The sequence below is a fragment of the Balaenoptera physalus genome (genome assembly GCF_965194825.1).
Source record: "Balaenoptera physalus genome assembly, chromosome: 7".
NCBI classification, from domain to species: Eukaryota; Metazoa; Chordata; class Mammalia; order Artiodactyla; family Balaenopteridae; genus Balaenoptera; species Balaenoptera physalus.
The window spans coordinates 69,759,211-69,777,258 of NC_138886.1; the positions used below are offsets into that span (position 1 = coordinate 69,759,211).

Genomic DNA, 18,048 nt, shown 5'->3' on the forward strand with positions numbered 1-18,048 from the left:
GTCAGAGATCAGCATCATCAGGCTAGGGTAAGGGCCACCTCCAGGTTGCAGACTTATCGTCCTATCCTCAGATGGCAGAAGGGGGCTAGGGAGTTCTCTGGAGTTAAGTAAGTGCCTAGGCAAGGGGTTATGTCTAAATCTGGGGTGAGGTGGGTTGGGGACAGGACCATAGCTAAGGAAGCAGCAACAGAACCAATTGCTACTTTTTTTATACAGCAGGTTTTTGTTAGTTATCCATTTTATACATATTAGTGTATATATGTCAATCCCAATCTCCCAACCAATTGCTACTTTTGCATACATTCTCCACAAATACAAAAGCCAGGAGCAAGGGCAAATGACTTCTTCCTTGTAATGCCCTCTTTTTCTGGTTAAAGAAAATTCTTTAGAAATCTTATAGTTCTGTAAGTCTCATAGGACAGAACCGAATCACATGGCCACACCTTGCTATAATGGAGTCTGGGAAAGTATCTGGCAAAGGTGAACAAAATAGCCATAATGGGCTTGTGTTAGGGTAAGTAAAATACAGTGTGTGGGTCAAATCTAGACCTACACCTGTTTTTGTAGAGCCTGCAAGCTAAGAATAATTTTTACATTAAAAAAATATCAGTACAAGGACTTCCCTGGTGGCGCAGTGGTTAAGAATCCGCCTGCCAATGCAGGGGACATGGGTTCGAGCCCTGGTCCGGGAAGATCCCACATGCTGCGGAGCAACTAAGTCTGTGCGCCACAACTACTGAAGCCCGTGCACCTAGAGCCTGTGCTCCACAACAAGAGAAGTCACCGCAATGAGAAGCACGCGCACCACAATGAAGAGCAGACCCTGCTTGTCGCAACTGGAGAAAGCCTGCGCACGGCGACGAAGGCCCAACACAGCCAAAAATAAATAAATAAAATAAATAAATTAAAAAAAAAGAAACTACTACTCTACAATGTGTTTAAAAAAAAAAAAAACCAGTACAGAGCCATCATGTCAAAATAAGAAAAGTAAGCTTTATATGTCATGCTTTTTTCCCTAGCTTTACTGAGATATATTGACACAAATATATTGACACATAATACATACACAAATATATCTCAAATATATTGAGATATAATTGTGTAAGTTTAAGGTTTGCAATACATTTATTTGATACATTTATATATTGCAAAATGATTACACCACAGATAGCTAAAACCTCTATAACATTGAATAATTACTATTTCTTTTTTGTGGTGAGACTATTTAAGATCTACTGTCTTAGCAACTTCCAATTATATAATATTATTAACTATAATTACCATGCTGTACTTTAGATCCCTAGAACTAATTCACCTTATAACTGGAAATTTGTACCCTCTGACCAATATCTCCCATTTCCCCCACACCCCCAGTCCCTGGTAACCACCATTTTACTCTCTGTTTCTGAGTTTGGCTCTTTTAGATTCCACATATAAATGAGATCATACAGTATTTGTCTTTCTCTGTCTGATTTCTTTCACTTAGCATAATTCCCTCAAGATTCATCCATGTTCTCAGGATTTCCTTCTTTCTCACGGCTAAATAATATTCCATTGTGTTTACATATACCACAACTTCTTTATCCATTCATCCTTTAACATAAACTTAGGTTGTTTCCGTATCTTGGCTATGGTAAATAATGTTTCAATGAACTTGGGAATGCAGATAACTCTTCAAGATCCTGTTTTCATTTCCTGTGTATATATACCCAGAAGTGGGATTGCGGGATCATGTGGTAGTTCTATTTTTAACTTTTTGAGCAACATCCATACTATTTTCCATAGTGGCTGTACTAATTTGCATTCCCACTGACAGTGCACAAATGTTCCCCTTTTTTCCACACCCTCACCAACACTTGTTATCTCTTGTCTTTTTGATAATAGCCATTTGTTTTGCTATTGAGTTATATGAGTTTTTTACATAGTTTGAATATTAACCCTTTATCAGATACATGGTTTGCAAATACATTCTCCCGTTCCATAGGTTGCCTTTTCATTTTGTTGAGTGTTTCTTTTGCTCTGCAGAAGCTTTTCAGTTTGATGTAATCCCACTTGTTAATTTTTGCTTTTGTTGCTGTGTTTCTGGTGTCATATCCAAAAAATCATTGCCAAGACCACTGTGGAAGAGATTTTCCCATTTTCTTCTTGGAGTTTTACAGTTTCTGTTCTTATGTTTAAGTCTTTAATCCATTTTGAGTTAATTCTTTTAAGTGGTATAAGATAGGGGTCCAATTTTATTCTTATGCATGTAGTTACCCAGGTTCCCCAGCTTCATTTATTGAAGAGAATATCTTTACCCATTAAGTTTTCTTGATTCCCTTGTCAAATATCAGTTGACCATATATTCAAGGGTTTATTTCTAGGCACTTGATTTTGTTGCATTTGTCTATGTGTCTTTTTTTTTTTTTTTTTTTGCCAGTACCATACTGCTTTGATTACTATAGCTTTGCCATGTAGTTTGAAATCAGAAACTGATGCCTCCAGCTTTGTTCTTCTTTCTCAGGATTGCTTTGGCTATTTGGGATCTTTTGTGGTTTCATACAAATATTAGGATTTTTTTTCTATTTCTGTGAAAAAAGCAGTTGAAATTTTGATAGGGATTTCATTGAATAAAGATGACTTTGGGCAGTATGGATATTTTAACAATATCAATTCTTCTAATCCACGAGCATGGCATATTTTTCCATTTGTTTGTGTCTTTTTCATATTCTTTCATCAGAGTTTTGTAGTTTTCAGTACAGATATTTCACCTTTTTGGTTAAATTTATTCCTAAATACTTTATTGTTTTTGATATTATTGTGAATGGGATTATTTTCTTTATTTCTTTTTTGGATGTTTTGTTGTTAGTGTATAGATGCCCAACTGATTCTGTATGTTGATTTTGTATTGTGCAACTTTACTGAATTCACTGATTAGTTCTAACAATTTTTTTGGTGGTGTCATTAGGATTTTCTACATATCAGATCATATCATCTGCAGAAAAAGATAATTTTGCTTCTTCTTTTTTGAGTTGAATGCCTTTTATTTCTTTTTCTTGCCTGATTGCTCTGGCTAGGACTTCCAGTACTATGTTGAATAAGAGTGAGTGAGAATCCCTGTCTTGTTCCTGATTATAGAGGAAAAGCTTTTAATTTTTTGCCATTGAATATGTTAGCTGTGGGTTTGTCATACATGGCCTTTATTATGTTGAGGTATGTTTCTTGTATACCTGATTTGTTGAGCATTTTTTATCATGAAATGTTGTTGTATTTTGTCACTTTTTTCTTTTTTTTTTTTTTTTTTTTTTTTTTTTTTTTTAAATTATTTATTTATTTATGGCTGTGTTGGGTCTTCGTTTCTGTGCGAGGGCTTTCTCTAGTTGTGGCGAGTGGGGGCCACTCTTCATCGCGGTGCGCGGGCCTCTCACTATCGTGGCCTCTCTTGTTGCAGAGCACAAGCTCCAGACGCGCAGGCTCAGTAGTTGTGGCTCACGGGCCTAGTTGCTCCGCGGCATGTGGGATCTTCCCAGACCAGGGCTCGAACCCGTGTCCCCTGCATTGGCAGGCAGATTCTCAACCACTGCGCCACCAGGGAAGCCCCTTGTCACTTTTTTCTGCATCTATTGAGATGATCATATGATTTTTATCTTTCATTCTATTAATGTGTTGTATCACATTTATTGATTTATATATGTTGAACTATCCTTGCATCTCAAGGATAAATCCTGATTGATCGTGGTGTAAAATCTTTTTATGTGCTGTTGAATTTGGTTTGCTAACATTTTGTTGAGAATTTTTGCATCTATATTCATTATGGATATTGGTCTGTAGTTTTCCTGTAGTGTCCTTACTTATCTGGTTTTGGTATCAGGGTAATGTTGGCCTCATAAAATGTGTTTGTTAGTGTTCCCTTTTTTTTTTTTTAGTGTTCATTCCTTTTTAATTTTTTGGAAGAGTTTGAGAAAAATTGGCATTAATTTTTCTTTAAATGTTTGGGAGAATTTACTAGTAAAACCACCTGGTCCTGGGCTTTTTTGTTTCTTGCGAGTTTTTTGATTACTGATTCAATCTCTTTACTCTTTGGTCTATTCAGGTTTTCTATTTCTTTATGATTCAGTCTTGGTAGGTAGTGGGTTTCTAGGAATTTTTCCATTTCTTAAAATTACCCAGTTTGTTGGTGTATAATTGTTCATAGCAGTCTCTTATGATCTTTTGTAATTCTGTGGTATACGTTGCAATATCTCCTCTTTCATTTCTGATTTTATTTATTTAACTCTTTTCTTAATTTTTCTTCATCTAGCTAAAGGTTTTTCAATTTTGTTTATCTTTAAAAAAAACAGTTCTGGGCTTCCTTGGTGGCGCAGTGGTTGAGAATCTGCCTGCCAATGCAGGGGACACGGGTTCGAGCCCTGGTCTGGGAAGATCCCACATGCCACGGAGCAACTGGGCCCGTGAGCTACAATTACTGAGCCTGAGCGTCTGGAGCCTGTGCTCCGCAACAAGAGAGGCCGCGATGGTGAGAGGCCCACGCACCGCGATGAAGAGTGTTCCCTACTTGCCGCAACTATAGAAAGCCCTCGCACAGAAACGAAGACTCAACACAGTCATAAATAAATAAATAAATAAATAAAAAGAACATGAATTTCTTAAAAAAAAAAAAAAAAAAAAAAAGCAAAACTGGGCTATTCATTTCAGTAACAGTCAAGTGGTCTTAGTTTGCATTCAATTTCCAGTTTCTCAATCTATTTAAAACAAAAAAAAAAAAAAAAAAAAAACAGTTCTTGGTTTTATTAACTTTTTCTATTGTTTTTCTGGTCCCTCTTTCATTTATTTCCTTCTGCTAACTATGGGTTTAGTTTGTTCTTCTTTTTCTAGTTCCTTAAAGTGTAAAGTTAAGTTCTTTGATATCCTTCTTTTTTCTTAATGTAGACATTTATTGCTATAAACAGCCCCCTTAGAAATGCTTTTGTAACATTCTGTTAGTTTTAGTATGTTTATTTCTAGGGATCAGGGCAGGCAGTGGTGGTGACCAGAGTCAGTGCTGACTACAGAGGGCCAGCTGCAGGTATCTATGTAGTGGTGAGGACCAGTTGCAGATACATATGTAGTGATGGGGGCCAGGGCAGGCAGCAAGGGCTGGGGCCAACTGTGGACTCACTGACAGCTGTGGGATGCCAGCTGTTGTTGTGTACTACCATGGCTGCTGGGTCTTGCCATGGGTGCACGGCAGTGAAGGCCAGTGATGGGGTCTGGGCCAGGGTCATGCAGATGCCCAGCTGGAGGGGCTTAGCTGCAGGTGAGAGCAGTGGTACAGGCCAGTGACGGAAGACAGGGTCTAATCTGGTCCCACAAGCACCTGCATGGGCTCTGGTCATTGATGTGCTCTCCTGTGGCTGCACAGTCTCCTCCTGGGTATACGTATCGCAGTGGAGCCCAGTGACAGGCATCAGGCCAGTGGCATGCAAGTGCACAGCTGGAAGGGCTAACCCTGAATGTACGTACAGTGGTGGGGTTCAACTCAGAGGTCTAGACTGGTGTGTTGCATTCACAGAGTTGCAGAGGCCTGGGCTGAGTTAGTGCAATCCCCCGGCCCTGGTAGGGTGAGAGGTGGGGAAGGGAACAGGGAGGGACTCAGGCGGCTCTTGTCAGTGAAGATGAATATCTGTGGGGTGAAAGCTGATGACATCTTCAGGACTCCTCAGTGGCTGTTTGGGCCATTGGTTTCTTCTGTGGCCAAATCTGTCAGGTTTATCTGCAAAGCTGGTCACTTTGAACTGTAATTGCTCTAGCTGTATGGCTGCTACTGGTAGCCCTTGCTTTTCTTCCTTGTTTCGAGCCATCTCTATATGTCTCATCTTTGCAGGTCTGGGTTGGGTGAATCGAAAGTGGGATGTTTGTGCAGTGTCCCAAAAGGCTGGGGAAGCTAGTTACTCACCTTACTCTTCCTTTCCTGCTGAAGGAAACTCTTTCTAGTTGGGAAGTTTCCCCTTGGCATTGAGCCATGCTGGCTTGGGGGATGGGATGAAGCAGGCAGAGTTAAGCTGTCTTCCCTCTTTTCTTGCAGTTGTTTTCAGGTTTTTGTTCCACTGTGTTGCTGAAGTTGTTTTTTGTTTTTTTTTTCTTTCTTGGTCACGCTGTGCAGCTTGTGGGATCTTAGTTCCCCCACCAGGGATTGAACCCAGGCCCTCAGCAATGAAAGCACAGAGTCCTAACCACTGGACTGCCAGGGAGTTCCCTGTTGCTGAAGTTTCTTAGGTGGACCCCAGAGCTCTCCCAGAACTGTTTTTGTTTGTGGTAACTGTCTAACTGTTGATCTTTGTGGGAGGAGGGAGGCTGAGGTCTCCTATCACACCATTTTTTTTGACGTCACTCATCTTTTATGTCATGCTTTTAAAGGCACAATGGATATGGATTATTTTGCTTTCAAAATAGTTGACAAAGTATGTGTTTATTGTACAGTGACACTATAACTGTGTGAAAAGATTACACTTTGTATTGACATTCCCAGATTCATCACAATGTTCCCAACTCACAGGAAATCAATGATCAGAAAAATATGCATATTTAAAATGCAACATATCACAGCAGAATTTCTCCACAAAAATAAAAATGAAAAAATTGCAACCATAGTAAATTTCTGAGTGGCTCATTTGTTAGTCGAGCAAGGAAAGCCGTTTACTGATGGTGAGTTAATTAAGTCATGTTTGCTTGCAGCAGCTAAAGACATATTTCTGGAGAAAATAAACTTGTTTAAGACCAGTAGCCTTTCACTGAGAACAGTTCCTTGAAGAGTTGAGGACACTGGGAGCAACATCAATAGTTAATTAAAAAACAAAGTATTAAACGATTTCCACAGGTTTTCCTTGTCTCTTGATGAATTGACAGATGTTACTAATACTGTTCAGTACATTGCTTATTCAAGGAGTCAATGCTGAGTTTGACCGAAGAATCAGCCTCTACAAATTGTCTGCATGGAACAACTATAGATGAGAATATTTTCAAAGAAGTTGAGAAAGCTTTAATTCAGTACAACCTGAAGTGGAATCTGCTAAGATGAGTTCCAACTGATGGTGATAAAAATATGTGTGGAGCAGAGAAGGCTTACCTGGACAAATTTATAAAGCTTGTGAAATGATAGGTATTTAAAGCCTGTGGTTAATCATTGTGTTATTCATCAGTGGGTCATTTGCAGAAAGTTTTTCAATTTCTTGTGCTTTTGAACCAGTAGCCTCCATGTTAAATAAACTTCATTTACTCTGGTGGACTTAGCAATCATCAGTTCTGTGAACTTTTGTCAAAAATAGAAGCTGAATATTTTGCCTTGCCCTACCATACAGCAGTTTGATGGCTTAGCAGTGGTAGTTTTAACGCAATTTTTGAACTCAGGCCTGAGACTGAATTTTTTTGAAATGAGAACTTCCCTCGATCACTATTATTGAACACTGGTTTTGAAAATTCACTTTTGCTGCAGACTTGGTCATATTTCTCAATATAAAATTACAAGGCAGACAGTGCCCATATGCAAATGTAATGCTGTGGGAAAGTCATTTTAAGAACAACTGATGCTGTTTGAATCACAAGTAATGTCAAGCTGTTTAATATACTTCCTGTGCTGTCAAAGTTTTAAAAAGAAGCAAGATCTTCATTCCCACAAAAATTTGCAGGAGATATATTCTCTACGCTCAAACTACAGTTCCAAAAGCATTTTTTGGATCTTAATGCATGTGGAAAGGAAATTTCCATATTTCAAAATCCATGTAACTTTGCAGCTATCTTCCACCTAACCTTCAATTGGAAGTGATTAATCTGCAATATAATGACATGGTAATTGGCAAATATCAAGAGAAGAACCTAATAGAATTCTGTAAATTACTTCCAAGTGATAAATATGCTCAATTAAAATCATACTCTCATAGATTGATATCAGTATTTGGCCATATCTATCTGTGTAAAAGGTGTTTTCAAAGATGAAATGCATAAAATCACATTATAGATCAGCATTAAAAGATGAATATTTGGAACTGATTTTGATGACAGGGAATACAAACTTTGAATCCCAATTAAATGAACTATTATCTTCCAACAAAGAATTCCATTCTTCTCATTAGTAGACCTGAATTACAAATGATTGTGCTCAATTATCATTACACTTTGGATTTCATCAATAAAAGTTTTGTGGAAATTTGTTTTCTTTCTTTTAAGTTTCTATATAATATCCTCAATTTTGCCTCTTGGTTCACAAACCTAAAATATTTACTTTCTGGCTCATTACAGAAAAAATTCGCCGACCTCTGGTTTTGATCAGTCCTATTCTATCCCCTGAGACTGGAGACACTGCTGGGTCAAATAAAAATCGGTATTGTTTTAACATGCGAATTCCATCAAAATAATGTATCTTGATATTAGCAAGGATCTGATGGTGTCATATGAGTAAGAAAAGTGATTGGTTACAGTTAATACGGATACATGGCTACATCATCCCTATTGCTCCAGCTGACACTGAGCAAACCACCAGACATGAGGTGGCTGAGGCTATTCTAGACCAGCCAAGCTGCCAGCTGACTGCAGACACATAAGTAGACTCAGGAGGAACCAGCAAAAGCCAGCCTATATCAGAAGAATTGCCTAAGCAACCCACAGGATCCTGAAAAATGAATAAATGTTTCTTTTTTTGTTTGTTTGTTTGTTTAGGTAGCCAGTCTTTTTATCAGCACCATTTGCTTGTGCTCATCTATTGTACCCCTTTTTAGAAGACCTATTTCTTTTGCTTTGTTAAAAAAAAAAACCCCGATTTCCCAGCACCTTAGTGTGACAAAATGTTCCAGGATTAAGTTATGTAATTGCATTGCAAAATAATAATGCATCTACCTTTCAGCAGCCTTATGCAAACTGCTATTTGATTTTACCTACTCAGATTTAACAATTCTGCAATGCACAACAACCCTTTATGTGACTTCATGGGATGCCCTGAAAAGGGCTCTTTTTTTCAATGTTGAGGTATGGCAGATCCTGTACTCTCAGCCACCAAAGCCCTAGAGTACATCCCTGGGGTTTGAGCTTGTAGACCACCATGGCTGTGACTGCTTTGGGCTTGGCATACTCTGTGTAGGTGACTGTATCCTGGATCATGTTCATCAGAAAGACTTGGAGTACCCTGCCGGTCTCCCCTTGGAAGAGGCTAGAGATGGGCTTAATGCCCCCATGCTGGGCCAGACACTGGATGGCAGGCTTCCTGATCCCCAGGTTTTTGCACAGCATTTTTCCATGGTGCTTGGCCCCTCCCTTCCCTGGGCCTTTTCCACCCTTACCATGACTAGACATGGTTGCTTTTGCAATATAAACATTTGTGATTTTAAGCCGTTAAGTTCTGGGGCGGTTTGTTACACAGCAAAAGCTAACTGTTGTAGGTAATCAAGGTAAGATTGATTGAGAGATATCTTCTTTTTGCCCCTTCACTGTGCCCCAGGAGATGGACCTATATGAACAGCATCATGGGGTTCCCTTGAGTCAGAAGATCAGAAAGAGAGAGGACAACGAGGGAGGTCAAAGTATTAACTCCTGGGCTCTCCTCTCCCTGTTGAGTCACTGTGGACTGGCTGTGTTCCTTGACCAAAGCTCCCAATTCCTGTCAGGTAGTCCCTATGTACACAGCCTTCTCCATGTTTGGTAACTACTCCTTATTCTTGCCCCTTTAGGCTCAGAGGTGATTTTTGGGGCCTCAATGTTCCTGAGTTTCCCTTGTGATCTCTTTATTCCATGCCCACACCTTTGTTTATAGTCCCTTATTAAATGCTTCTCCATTTTCCTAATTTGATTGTGCCATCTGTTTCCTGCTGGGACCCTGACTGAGAGAGTAGGCCTTATCCAGGAGATAATATCTCAGCAAAGGCTTGAATGATTCAATGGAATGAGTCATGAGAATATGTGGGGGGAAGTGCCAAGATCCTGCAGCAGCAAGTAGGCAGGGTGATTGGAGTGGAGTGGGCTGGGGTGAGTGTAGAAGGCAAGGTCAAAGATTAACAGGCAGTGTGTATGTGTGTGTGTGTGTGTGTGTGTGTGTGTGTGTGTGTGTGTCTGTGTGTGTCTGTGTTGGGGATGGAGGTGCATGGTACACGGAGACAGACCGTGTATAGTTTGTGGACCTTTGTAAGGACTTTGGCTTCTCCTCTAAAAGAAATGGGGAGCCATTGGAGCCCTCTACTCGCATCTAATTAAGTCTAATAAGACTACTTTCTGTTATGTGTCGACAGTGGAGCCCTGTGACTCAGTTCTGAATTTCTCCTCCCAGTTTCGTTCCTGCTGATGAATGTGTGGGCGTGTTGAGCTAGCCCAGCATGCTTGGGCCTGAGTTCAAGGCTTTGTGCCTCTCCTGATGCTGTGGGGGACATGACCTTCTCTTACAGTACAGGATTCACACTACAGTGTCTTTTTTTGTTAGCATATTCTTTTCAGTTCAGTTAATGATTTGGGAGTGGACACATTTTTCTTACTCTCTTTCTTTTTTTGTTGTTGTTAAAGTCAATAGGCCCTTCTATACTGACTTCAAAAAATGTACTTATCTAAAGGGTCTGGTACAATAGAGAACTAACTGCTTAACTACTTCACGGGTAATAATACAAGGAGTTTAACAGAGAAATGCTGTCTGCTTGCTTACCTCTGCAAGACGGTGGTTTGTCCTGAATATTTAAAAGGCAAAGAGTTCATTTGCATGTATTGCATGTAGGATCTAAGCCTATCCAGAAAATAATATACAGATTTGAAGTCTGTTTTGATCCTTCAATTGAAATTTCCATCTGAGCCGGGGCTTCTGATATTAGGTCTAGACCACCCTCTGCAGGTTACATGAATGAAGTTGATTCTTCTCCCATGGCCCCCATCCGGATCCAGTCTCTCCCTGCTGTTTCTCAAAAATTCTCCCCAGGCTGACTCTCAGGGAATATAGACTCCACATATCTATATCAGATATGGGTGTGCCTGACTCAGTCAAGCTGATTTTTCCTAGGTTTTACCCCAATCAAAATGTCACTCCACACAGTAGCTGTATTCCCTCAGGCCCCATTCTTTGCTTTCAGCTCAGAAGGAAACCAAGCTACTTAGCTAATCTGATTAATTAAGCAGGCAGGAGACTTCTCTTCCTGGCTAACAACACAGCTGGCCTATCAGAACCAGTTCTAATCTTTGTTGTCTAACCTTGACCCTGATTTCTTTTTAAATTTGTTATTATTATTTTCAAACATTTCTAGCCCTGCTCATGAAATGGGCTGTTCCAATGGGTATGCAGTAGAAAGAGAACTGGACTTTGTCCCTCTGCAATCTTAATTTCCCTCGCCAACAACTGACAGTTAAACTAAATCAGTAAAACATCAAAAAATTTTGAGAATCAACACAGGACTTTAAGGTCGTTAAAGTAAACAAAACTCCCAACAACTTAACCTACTAATTATTAGGAGAGAACTTTTTTTTTTACATTAAAAAAGTTTTTTAGCATTTAGTTCTCTTTTTATTTACTTTTTCTTTTTTTAAAATTAATTTTTATTGGAGTATGGTTGCTTTACAATGTTGTGTTAGTCTCCACTGCACAACAAAATGAATCAATCAGCCATACACATACAGATATCCCCTCCCTTTTGGACTTCCATTTAGGTCACCACAGTGCATTAGGTAGAGTTCCCTGTGCTATACACTATATTCCCAAAGAGAGAACATTTTTAACAGAAAAAATCAAAGCATAACCTCAAAAAGAACAGTCCTTTACACTGAATAAATTTATTTTTATGAAAACTTAATACACTGTCTTTATTTTTCATTTCAGCACTTAGTTAAAACTTTGTCATAGACTGGCAGCTTCTGATATCCTTTCTGGTTCTAAGAGTCTATACCTCTAGTCTTGTACAAATAACTCTCCAGGATGAGCTGGCTCCTTGAGGCTCTGGATTGTGTATTTCATCTTGATATCTCTCATGTCTAGCACAGTGCCAGGTATAGCAATAGATTAAATAAATTAAAAGGTGGAACAATCCTTGCTGAACTACAGTCATGTATGGAAGGAGTATATCCCAGAAGTAGGGTGAGTATATCCCAGAAGAGGGTGAGTCCTTGTGCTTCCAGCCTAGCCCAAGATCTGCAGCAAGCTGTTGTCAGTTCTAGGTTGTTGGTTTAACAGCCTAAATCCCTCAATCCTGCCCAAAATCAGAATCTAGGGGAAGTGTCAGAAGTGAAAAATCACAGACTCACCATCTTTCTTTAAATGGGCGTTTCCCCAAACACTCCTAAAACCAGACTTTCTATAACAGATGCAGTACATTTATTTATTGAGAGTCAGAGTGCCTCTTGATCAAGATGCTTTACTCCTTGTGCCTAATTTTCATTATTTATAAAATGTGTGTAATAACTGTGCCTGCTTCATAAAGTTGGATTAAATGAGTTGACATAAATTGAAAGGTGCTGTTCACATAATTAAATGTTCAATTGTAACTTTGACTAATGTATCTCAAAAAATAAGGAAATAGAAAAAGAATTTTTAAAAAGAATTAAAATAGTCATAAAAGAAGTGCTGATGTAGTTGGAATTATTAAGGCTGAATAGGGGGGGGCTTCCCTGGTGGTGCAGTGGTTAAGAATCTGCCTGCCAATGCAGGGGACACGGTTTCGATCCCTGGTCTGGGAAGATCCCGCATGCCGCGGAGTAACTAAGCCCGTTCGCCACAACTACTGAGCCTGCGCTCTAGAGCCCACGAGACACAACTACTAAAGCCCGCGCGCTAGGGGCTGCGTGTCGCAACTACTGAGCCCACGTGCTGCAAGTACTGACACCCACACGCCTGGAGCCCATGCTCCTCAACGAGAAGCCACTGCAATGAGAAGCCCACGCACCGCAACGAAGAGTAGCCCCCGCTCGCTCTAACTAGAGAAAGTCCATGTGCAGCCCAGACCTAACGCAGCCAAAAAAAAAAAAGACTGAAGGGGAATATCATCAAAGTCCATAAAATCAAGAAGGCAATTATAAACCTTATAACACTCCTTTCTCTCAAAGGGTAACAGAGATTGAATATATAAGTAGGTTCAAAATTAATTTAGATAAATTCTTACAGAATAAATGCATAATAGATTATTGAGAGAACTGAAGATGGTCTGTGGTATATAATTACTCTTCTGAAGTGGAGTATAGGAAACCAAGTCTTTCTTACAAATGAGAAGCAGAACTTGTCAGCACGTTATAAACACTTTGGAAACTTAGAAAAAGACCAATGCCAAGGCCCCACAGCAGAGCTATTAAAACAGAATCTCTAGAAATGGGGCTCAGCTACTGGTATTTTAAAAAAACCTCCCCAAATGCTTGTAAAGGTGCACTAGGGTTTAGAAACTGCTGGGTAAGTCAGGTTCTCTAGAACAACTTAACTATTTCATCTTGTATATAATTTTCACTTTTGCCATCCACAATCAGAATTCCATTTTGTCATAACCTCGTTTTTTTTTTTTCCTGCTGCCTCTTTTAGCTTCTGTTCCATGGTGCCAGGTGTCTTAGAGCCTTCTTATGAAAATGCGTGTTCATGCATGGGTGGACACTCAATAAGTATTAGACAAAAATAATAACAACAATAAAAGTAACAATTATGGGCGCCAGTTCTCCCCAGATTAAATCAACAGAAATGCCTGGGCCAGGACGACCTGCAGGACTATCCAACAGGTGGATAATGTCACTGTAGCATCAAGAACTGCAATGTTCTGTGCTGGCCAAGTGAAGTAAAGATACCAAGCAGCAGCTACAAGGAGAAGAACGAAACCGCAAGTCTGCCGTCTGTATTAAAATTTCTGAATCCTAATGTTATCGGTATTACTTTTTTCCCGGGAAACAAAATCTCCAAATACCAAGAAGCTGCTTTGCACCGCCAAAAGCTGCATAGGGGCAGGCTGCCAACAGGACCATCCGGACACGCTGCAGTGGCATCTCCAGGCGGGTTCCTTTAAACTGCCTTCCCTTGGGCCAACTCCCCACTGCGGCGCAGCCCCACAGCCAGCACTTGCGCACGCCGCCCTACCTGTCCCCAGGCGGCTGCGGAGCCGCGCTTCTCCGCCCACGCTGCCTTCCAGCCGCAGTGCGCGGCCTTGGTCTTGAACGCGCGTGCGCGCGAGCGGGGGCGGGCGGGCCGAAGGTGGAGGAGGCGGGGCAGGCCCTTGCCGTCTGCAGTCCATTGGCTGTCTCCCCGTAGTCCCCGCCCCCAGGCGTTCGAGGCGGCTGGGCGGGCCACGTCAGGCAGCCGGCGTGGGGCTGAGCTTGTGGCAGAAGGAAGGTAAGCTATGTGGGTGGCAGGCGGCTGGCTGCGGGCCGCTGCCTCCAGCACAGAGGCCGCCGGATCGCACCCGCCGGTGGCCTGACTCAGCTTGCTGGGAGGGAGGCTAAGGCCCTGTGGGCCTGGCGCTCTGATGGGAGATGGGGCAGTGGAGCATGTGGTGGCAGGGCCGCGTCGCGGTGTGGGCGGCCAGGAAGGGGACAGGTCTTGCCGTTTGCCCTCGTCCTGTCCTGTCTGGGTTCTGAACTCCTGAAGGACTAGGCCTTCTACGTTACAGAGCTCTCGGATGCCTGGGTGGGGCCTGCTCTGGTGCCTGCGGTGAGGCTCAGCGGGATCCCGACTCGGAAACAGGTCGGCGCGATCTTTGCATACCTTCCTGCAGCAGGTTGCCGTCGTCCCACTCTCCCCCGACCGATTCCCTACTCGAAGGCAGCACAGGGGATTCCAGCCCTGTCCTGCTCGTCCTGGGGTGACTGTCTCCTCCTAATTTCCAGTGACTCACTTAGATCCTGTCCACTTTAATGCAAAGGCTTATGGGTGAGCAGGGCCTGTTTTCAGACCTCCTGGTTCTCTGGCTCTGTCCTCGTTTGCAGGAATTCCCTGAAGAAACAGTATATATCTGTATCTCTCTCTATATATCACATACATGTATGAATGTATGTTTTGAAATGTCTGCAACAGCTATGCAAAGATTTGCAGAGACTTGCAGCTGTGTTGCCCCTACTCTCCATGAGTTTTAATTTCAGCCATGGCATCTTGATCCCTCAGTTTAGTTTCTGAATTTGGAGCTTCTAAAATCAATGAAATCATGCTATCAAGTATCATGCAATCAATCATTCATCTATTCAACACTTTTTTGATGTGTTCCTTCATGGTCAAGGTCTTATGCCGTAAACTAAAAAGGGCATTCCCTGTCTTTTTCTTCCAGTTTATCTGCCAGTTTTATTGTCTAGATTTGATGACTCAATTTCAGGCTCTAGATTTAGGCACAGAAGCTTATGATCCTGTATCATAAGCTATAGCTCTTCTGGGACCTCATTCAGTTTTCCCTACTTTCACCTCTGGTAAGCCTCAGACCATGATGGCCTTGAGGCATAATCCTGCTAAGTATCGCTAAAGACCCTAGGTCTCAGGCACCTATCCATAAAGTGAGGTGATGGGGTTAGAAATATTTAGTAATATTGAGATGTTCAAGGACAGGATGGGCAGATTGCATGTTTACTGAACTGTGTTAACAGTTGAGAAGTGACCATTTAAAAAACCCTGGATATATTTTAAGATTATATGTTTTACTCTTCCTGAATCTGTCCATGTTGACTTTTTGACTAGCAAGCAAGTGCATGTTTACAATTTTGATTCACATCCAATTCCTGCACTCAAAGCACTATGACTCATCTAAATTTTGAAATGTAATAATCAGGAGCTTTTTAATGTTACATTTAAAGATATGATATAAAAACATTGGATAAGAATGCAATTTTTGAAGCATTTTTACTTGCTTTAGTAGATTAGTGGTAACTAAAACCTCTGCCTTGGTTATTTGCTTACTTGGTTAATATTAGGTAGTTGTCATCACCTGGCTAATGTCTTTCAGTATCATGTCTTTGTTAACATTTATGTTATCAACCTAAAATTTACTGGATTTTAATTGATTGCTGTCTCCAGTTGAGAATTGATAACCAAAAGGTAAATAAATCATTAGTTTGAGAATAAAAATGCCCATAGAGTTGTAACAATAGTTTTTCATTGTTGATTGATTGATGGTACTTATTAAGTAATTTGTTTGGCCTTCCTGCAGGTGTTAAATTTCTAGAATAGTTTTTCTGAGACATAATATTCATAGCCTTGTGATACTTTTTGACTATTGTTCACAAACCATTAGGTGAATTAAACCCCTATATCACTATTAGGGGTTTGGAAAATTTAAGAAAGTTGAACTTTAAAAAATTTTGCTTTTGCTAGATCTTTCTTGTTCTAGAAATGGAGCAGATTAAGATGGGAAGACTGAGGAGAAATGCTAGAGCTGAGGAAAAAAATCTAAGTGGAGTCTTCTGGTTTAAAATTTGGGGAGACTCAGGGGATTCAGGTGTACATGAAAATATCTGTGTGAAGGAAAAACAATTAAAATTTCAGGAGAAAAACACAATGAAATGTGAAATTATACCTATATTTGGAAGAAATGTAAGGAAATAGTAGTTTCAGGATTATTTATGGGTCTATAGCAAAACCTGATCTTAATATTTCTTGATTGATGACAATGAGCTCAGTTTATCTCAAAAAACCTGGGTGATAATTTAAACTTTGATCAGGTGGGCAATAGATGTTTCTTTAGGAGATGTGAAATCTATAAGTATTATATTTTTTAAAAGTACTACAGATCTAGAGATGAGCAATATAATACAATATGATATAGTTATATAAGTATAACAAAATCTTTGATTCACAATTAGTGATAAATTGTTTGGAGGTTGTGTGTACTATTTCCACTCGATAGGAAACAAATTTGCTAAGCTAATAGGACAAGGGATGTTTGTCATTTTTCTCCCATTTCAATTATTTGAAACAGATTTTTCAAGCAATGTGGAAGATCCCATCTCTTTTCAAACAATAGATTGAACATTGTTGTTTTTAGAAATTGGGTCCACCAAGTACTTCTGGCCTCAAAATTTTTTAACCTGTTCCAAGCCACATTGGAAGTAATATAATTGCATTTATGATTTAAAGATTTTGTTAATTTATATTGGCTTTCATTCAGTTAGCCTGAGTTACTTTAGTTTTATATATTTTGAAGACATTTCAAAAGCTATGACATTAAATACTGTAAAATTTTCCATTGTTCATGAAGGGAGAACATTTCTTTAGGCCCAAGGAAGTTGAGAATTTGAACTGCATAGATAAGTTTGTTATTATTTATTTAAAGATTCATGATTTCACTTACTGGGGACCAATGACACATTCCACTCAAGCTTCTAACCTGAAGATTTCAGTTCTTTCCGTTGTTTTAGAATATATCCTCTAATCTCTTTTTGGTCAGATAAAGTGACTGCTCATTTGGCTGATAAGCGTGTTGAACAAATGTTATAATTGTGAATGTTGAACTATAGTATTGTTATGAGGTTTTCTGGCTGCTGGGGTGTATCTTTCCCTCCTCTTTTGACAAACCTTTTTCTTTGGCCTTGCTGCTCTCAGAATTTACTTTGAGTTTTACTCTATTTAACAGTCATTGAACTGGTTGATTTATGCTATCAGACCTTCAGGTTTTAGCATATGCTATTAGGACAAAACATGGAGGGAGTGGAGGAAACTTTTTATTAAAGTTGTTTTGAATTGCTGAAACATGTAAATAAATGGAATTTTTACAGATTCATACGTGTTAAAGATATTGTATTCATTATTTATTTTTTCACTCAGTAAAGACAGAGCACCTGCTCTGGTCCCAAGTCCCTAACTTTTCTTCAGGAGTTTATAGTATTGCTTGGAAGCCACAGACAAGGCCAAAATACAATGAGATAAATATTATAATTAGATGTATGCGTCGAGTATAGTGGGGAATAGAGGAAAACTGTGTGAGTGTGAGATTTTAGGACATTCAGAAGAGGCTTTCTGGAGACATTTTCATCTGAACTGAATTTTGAGAGCAAGTAGGGATTGTTTGTTGAGGATGGTGGATAAGGCATTGTAGGCACAAGAAAGAACTAAGGCCAAATGAATAAGTTACAGACAAAACACAGACTTTAATGTGCTAAGGAGAGAATAGAGAGATGAGGTTTAATAAGTAA

General features: G+C 40.0%; 2 protein-coding genes across 2 annotated transcripts in view; one reads left to right on the forward strand and one right to left on the reverse strand.

Annotated features, from left to right (window-relative positions):
- LOC309665183 (uncharacterized protein) overlaps positions 1-15,024 on the reverse strand; it is a gene marked incomplete at its 5' end in the record, with an annotated part of 58,810 nt that extends 43,786 nt beyond the window's left edge. The window contains 2 exons of the mRNA XM_082471397.1: positions 14,018-14,688; positions 14,994-15,024. Coding sequence (XP_082327523.1) covers positions 14,018-14,688; positions 14,994-15,024 — 702 coding nt within the window. The remainder of the gene's footprint in view (positions 1-14,017; positions 14,689-14,993) is intronic.
- FOCAD (focadhesin) overlaps positions 14,213-18,048 on the forward strand; it is a 309,592-nt gene continuing 305,756 nt past the window's right edge. Inside the window, exon 1 of the mRNA XM_082470462.1 lies at positions 14,213-14,269. The gene's annotated coding sequence lies outside the window, so the exon portion shown is untranslated. The remainder of the gene's footprint in view (positions 14,270-18,048) is intronic.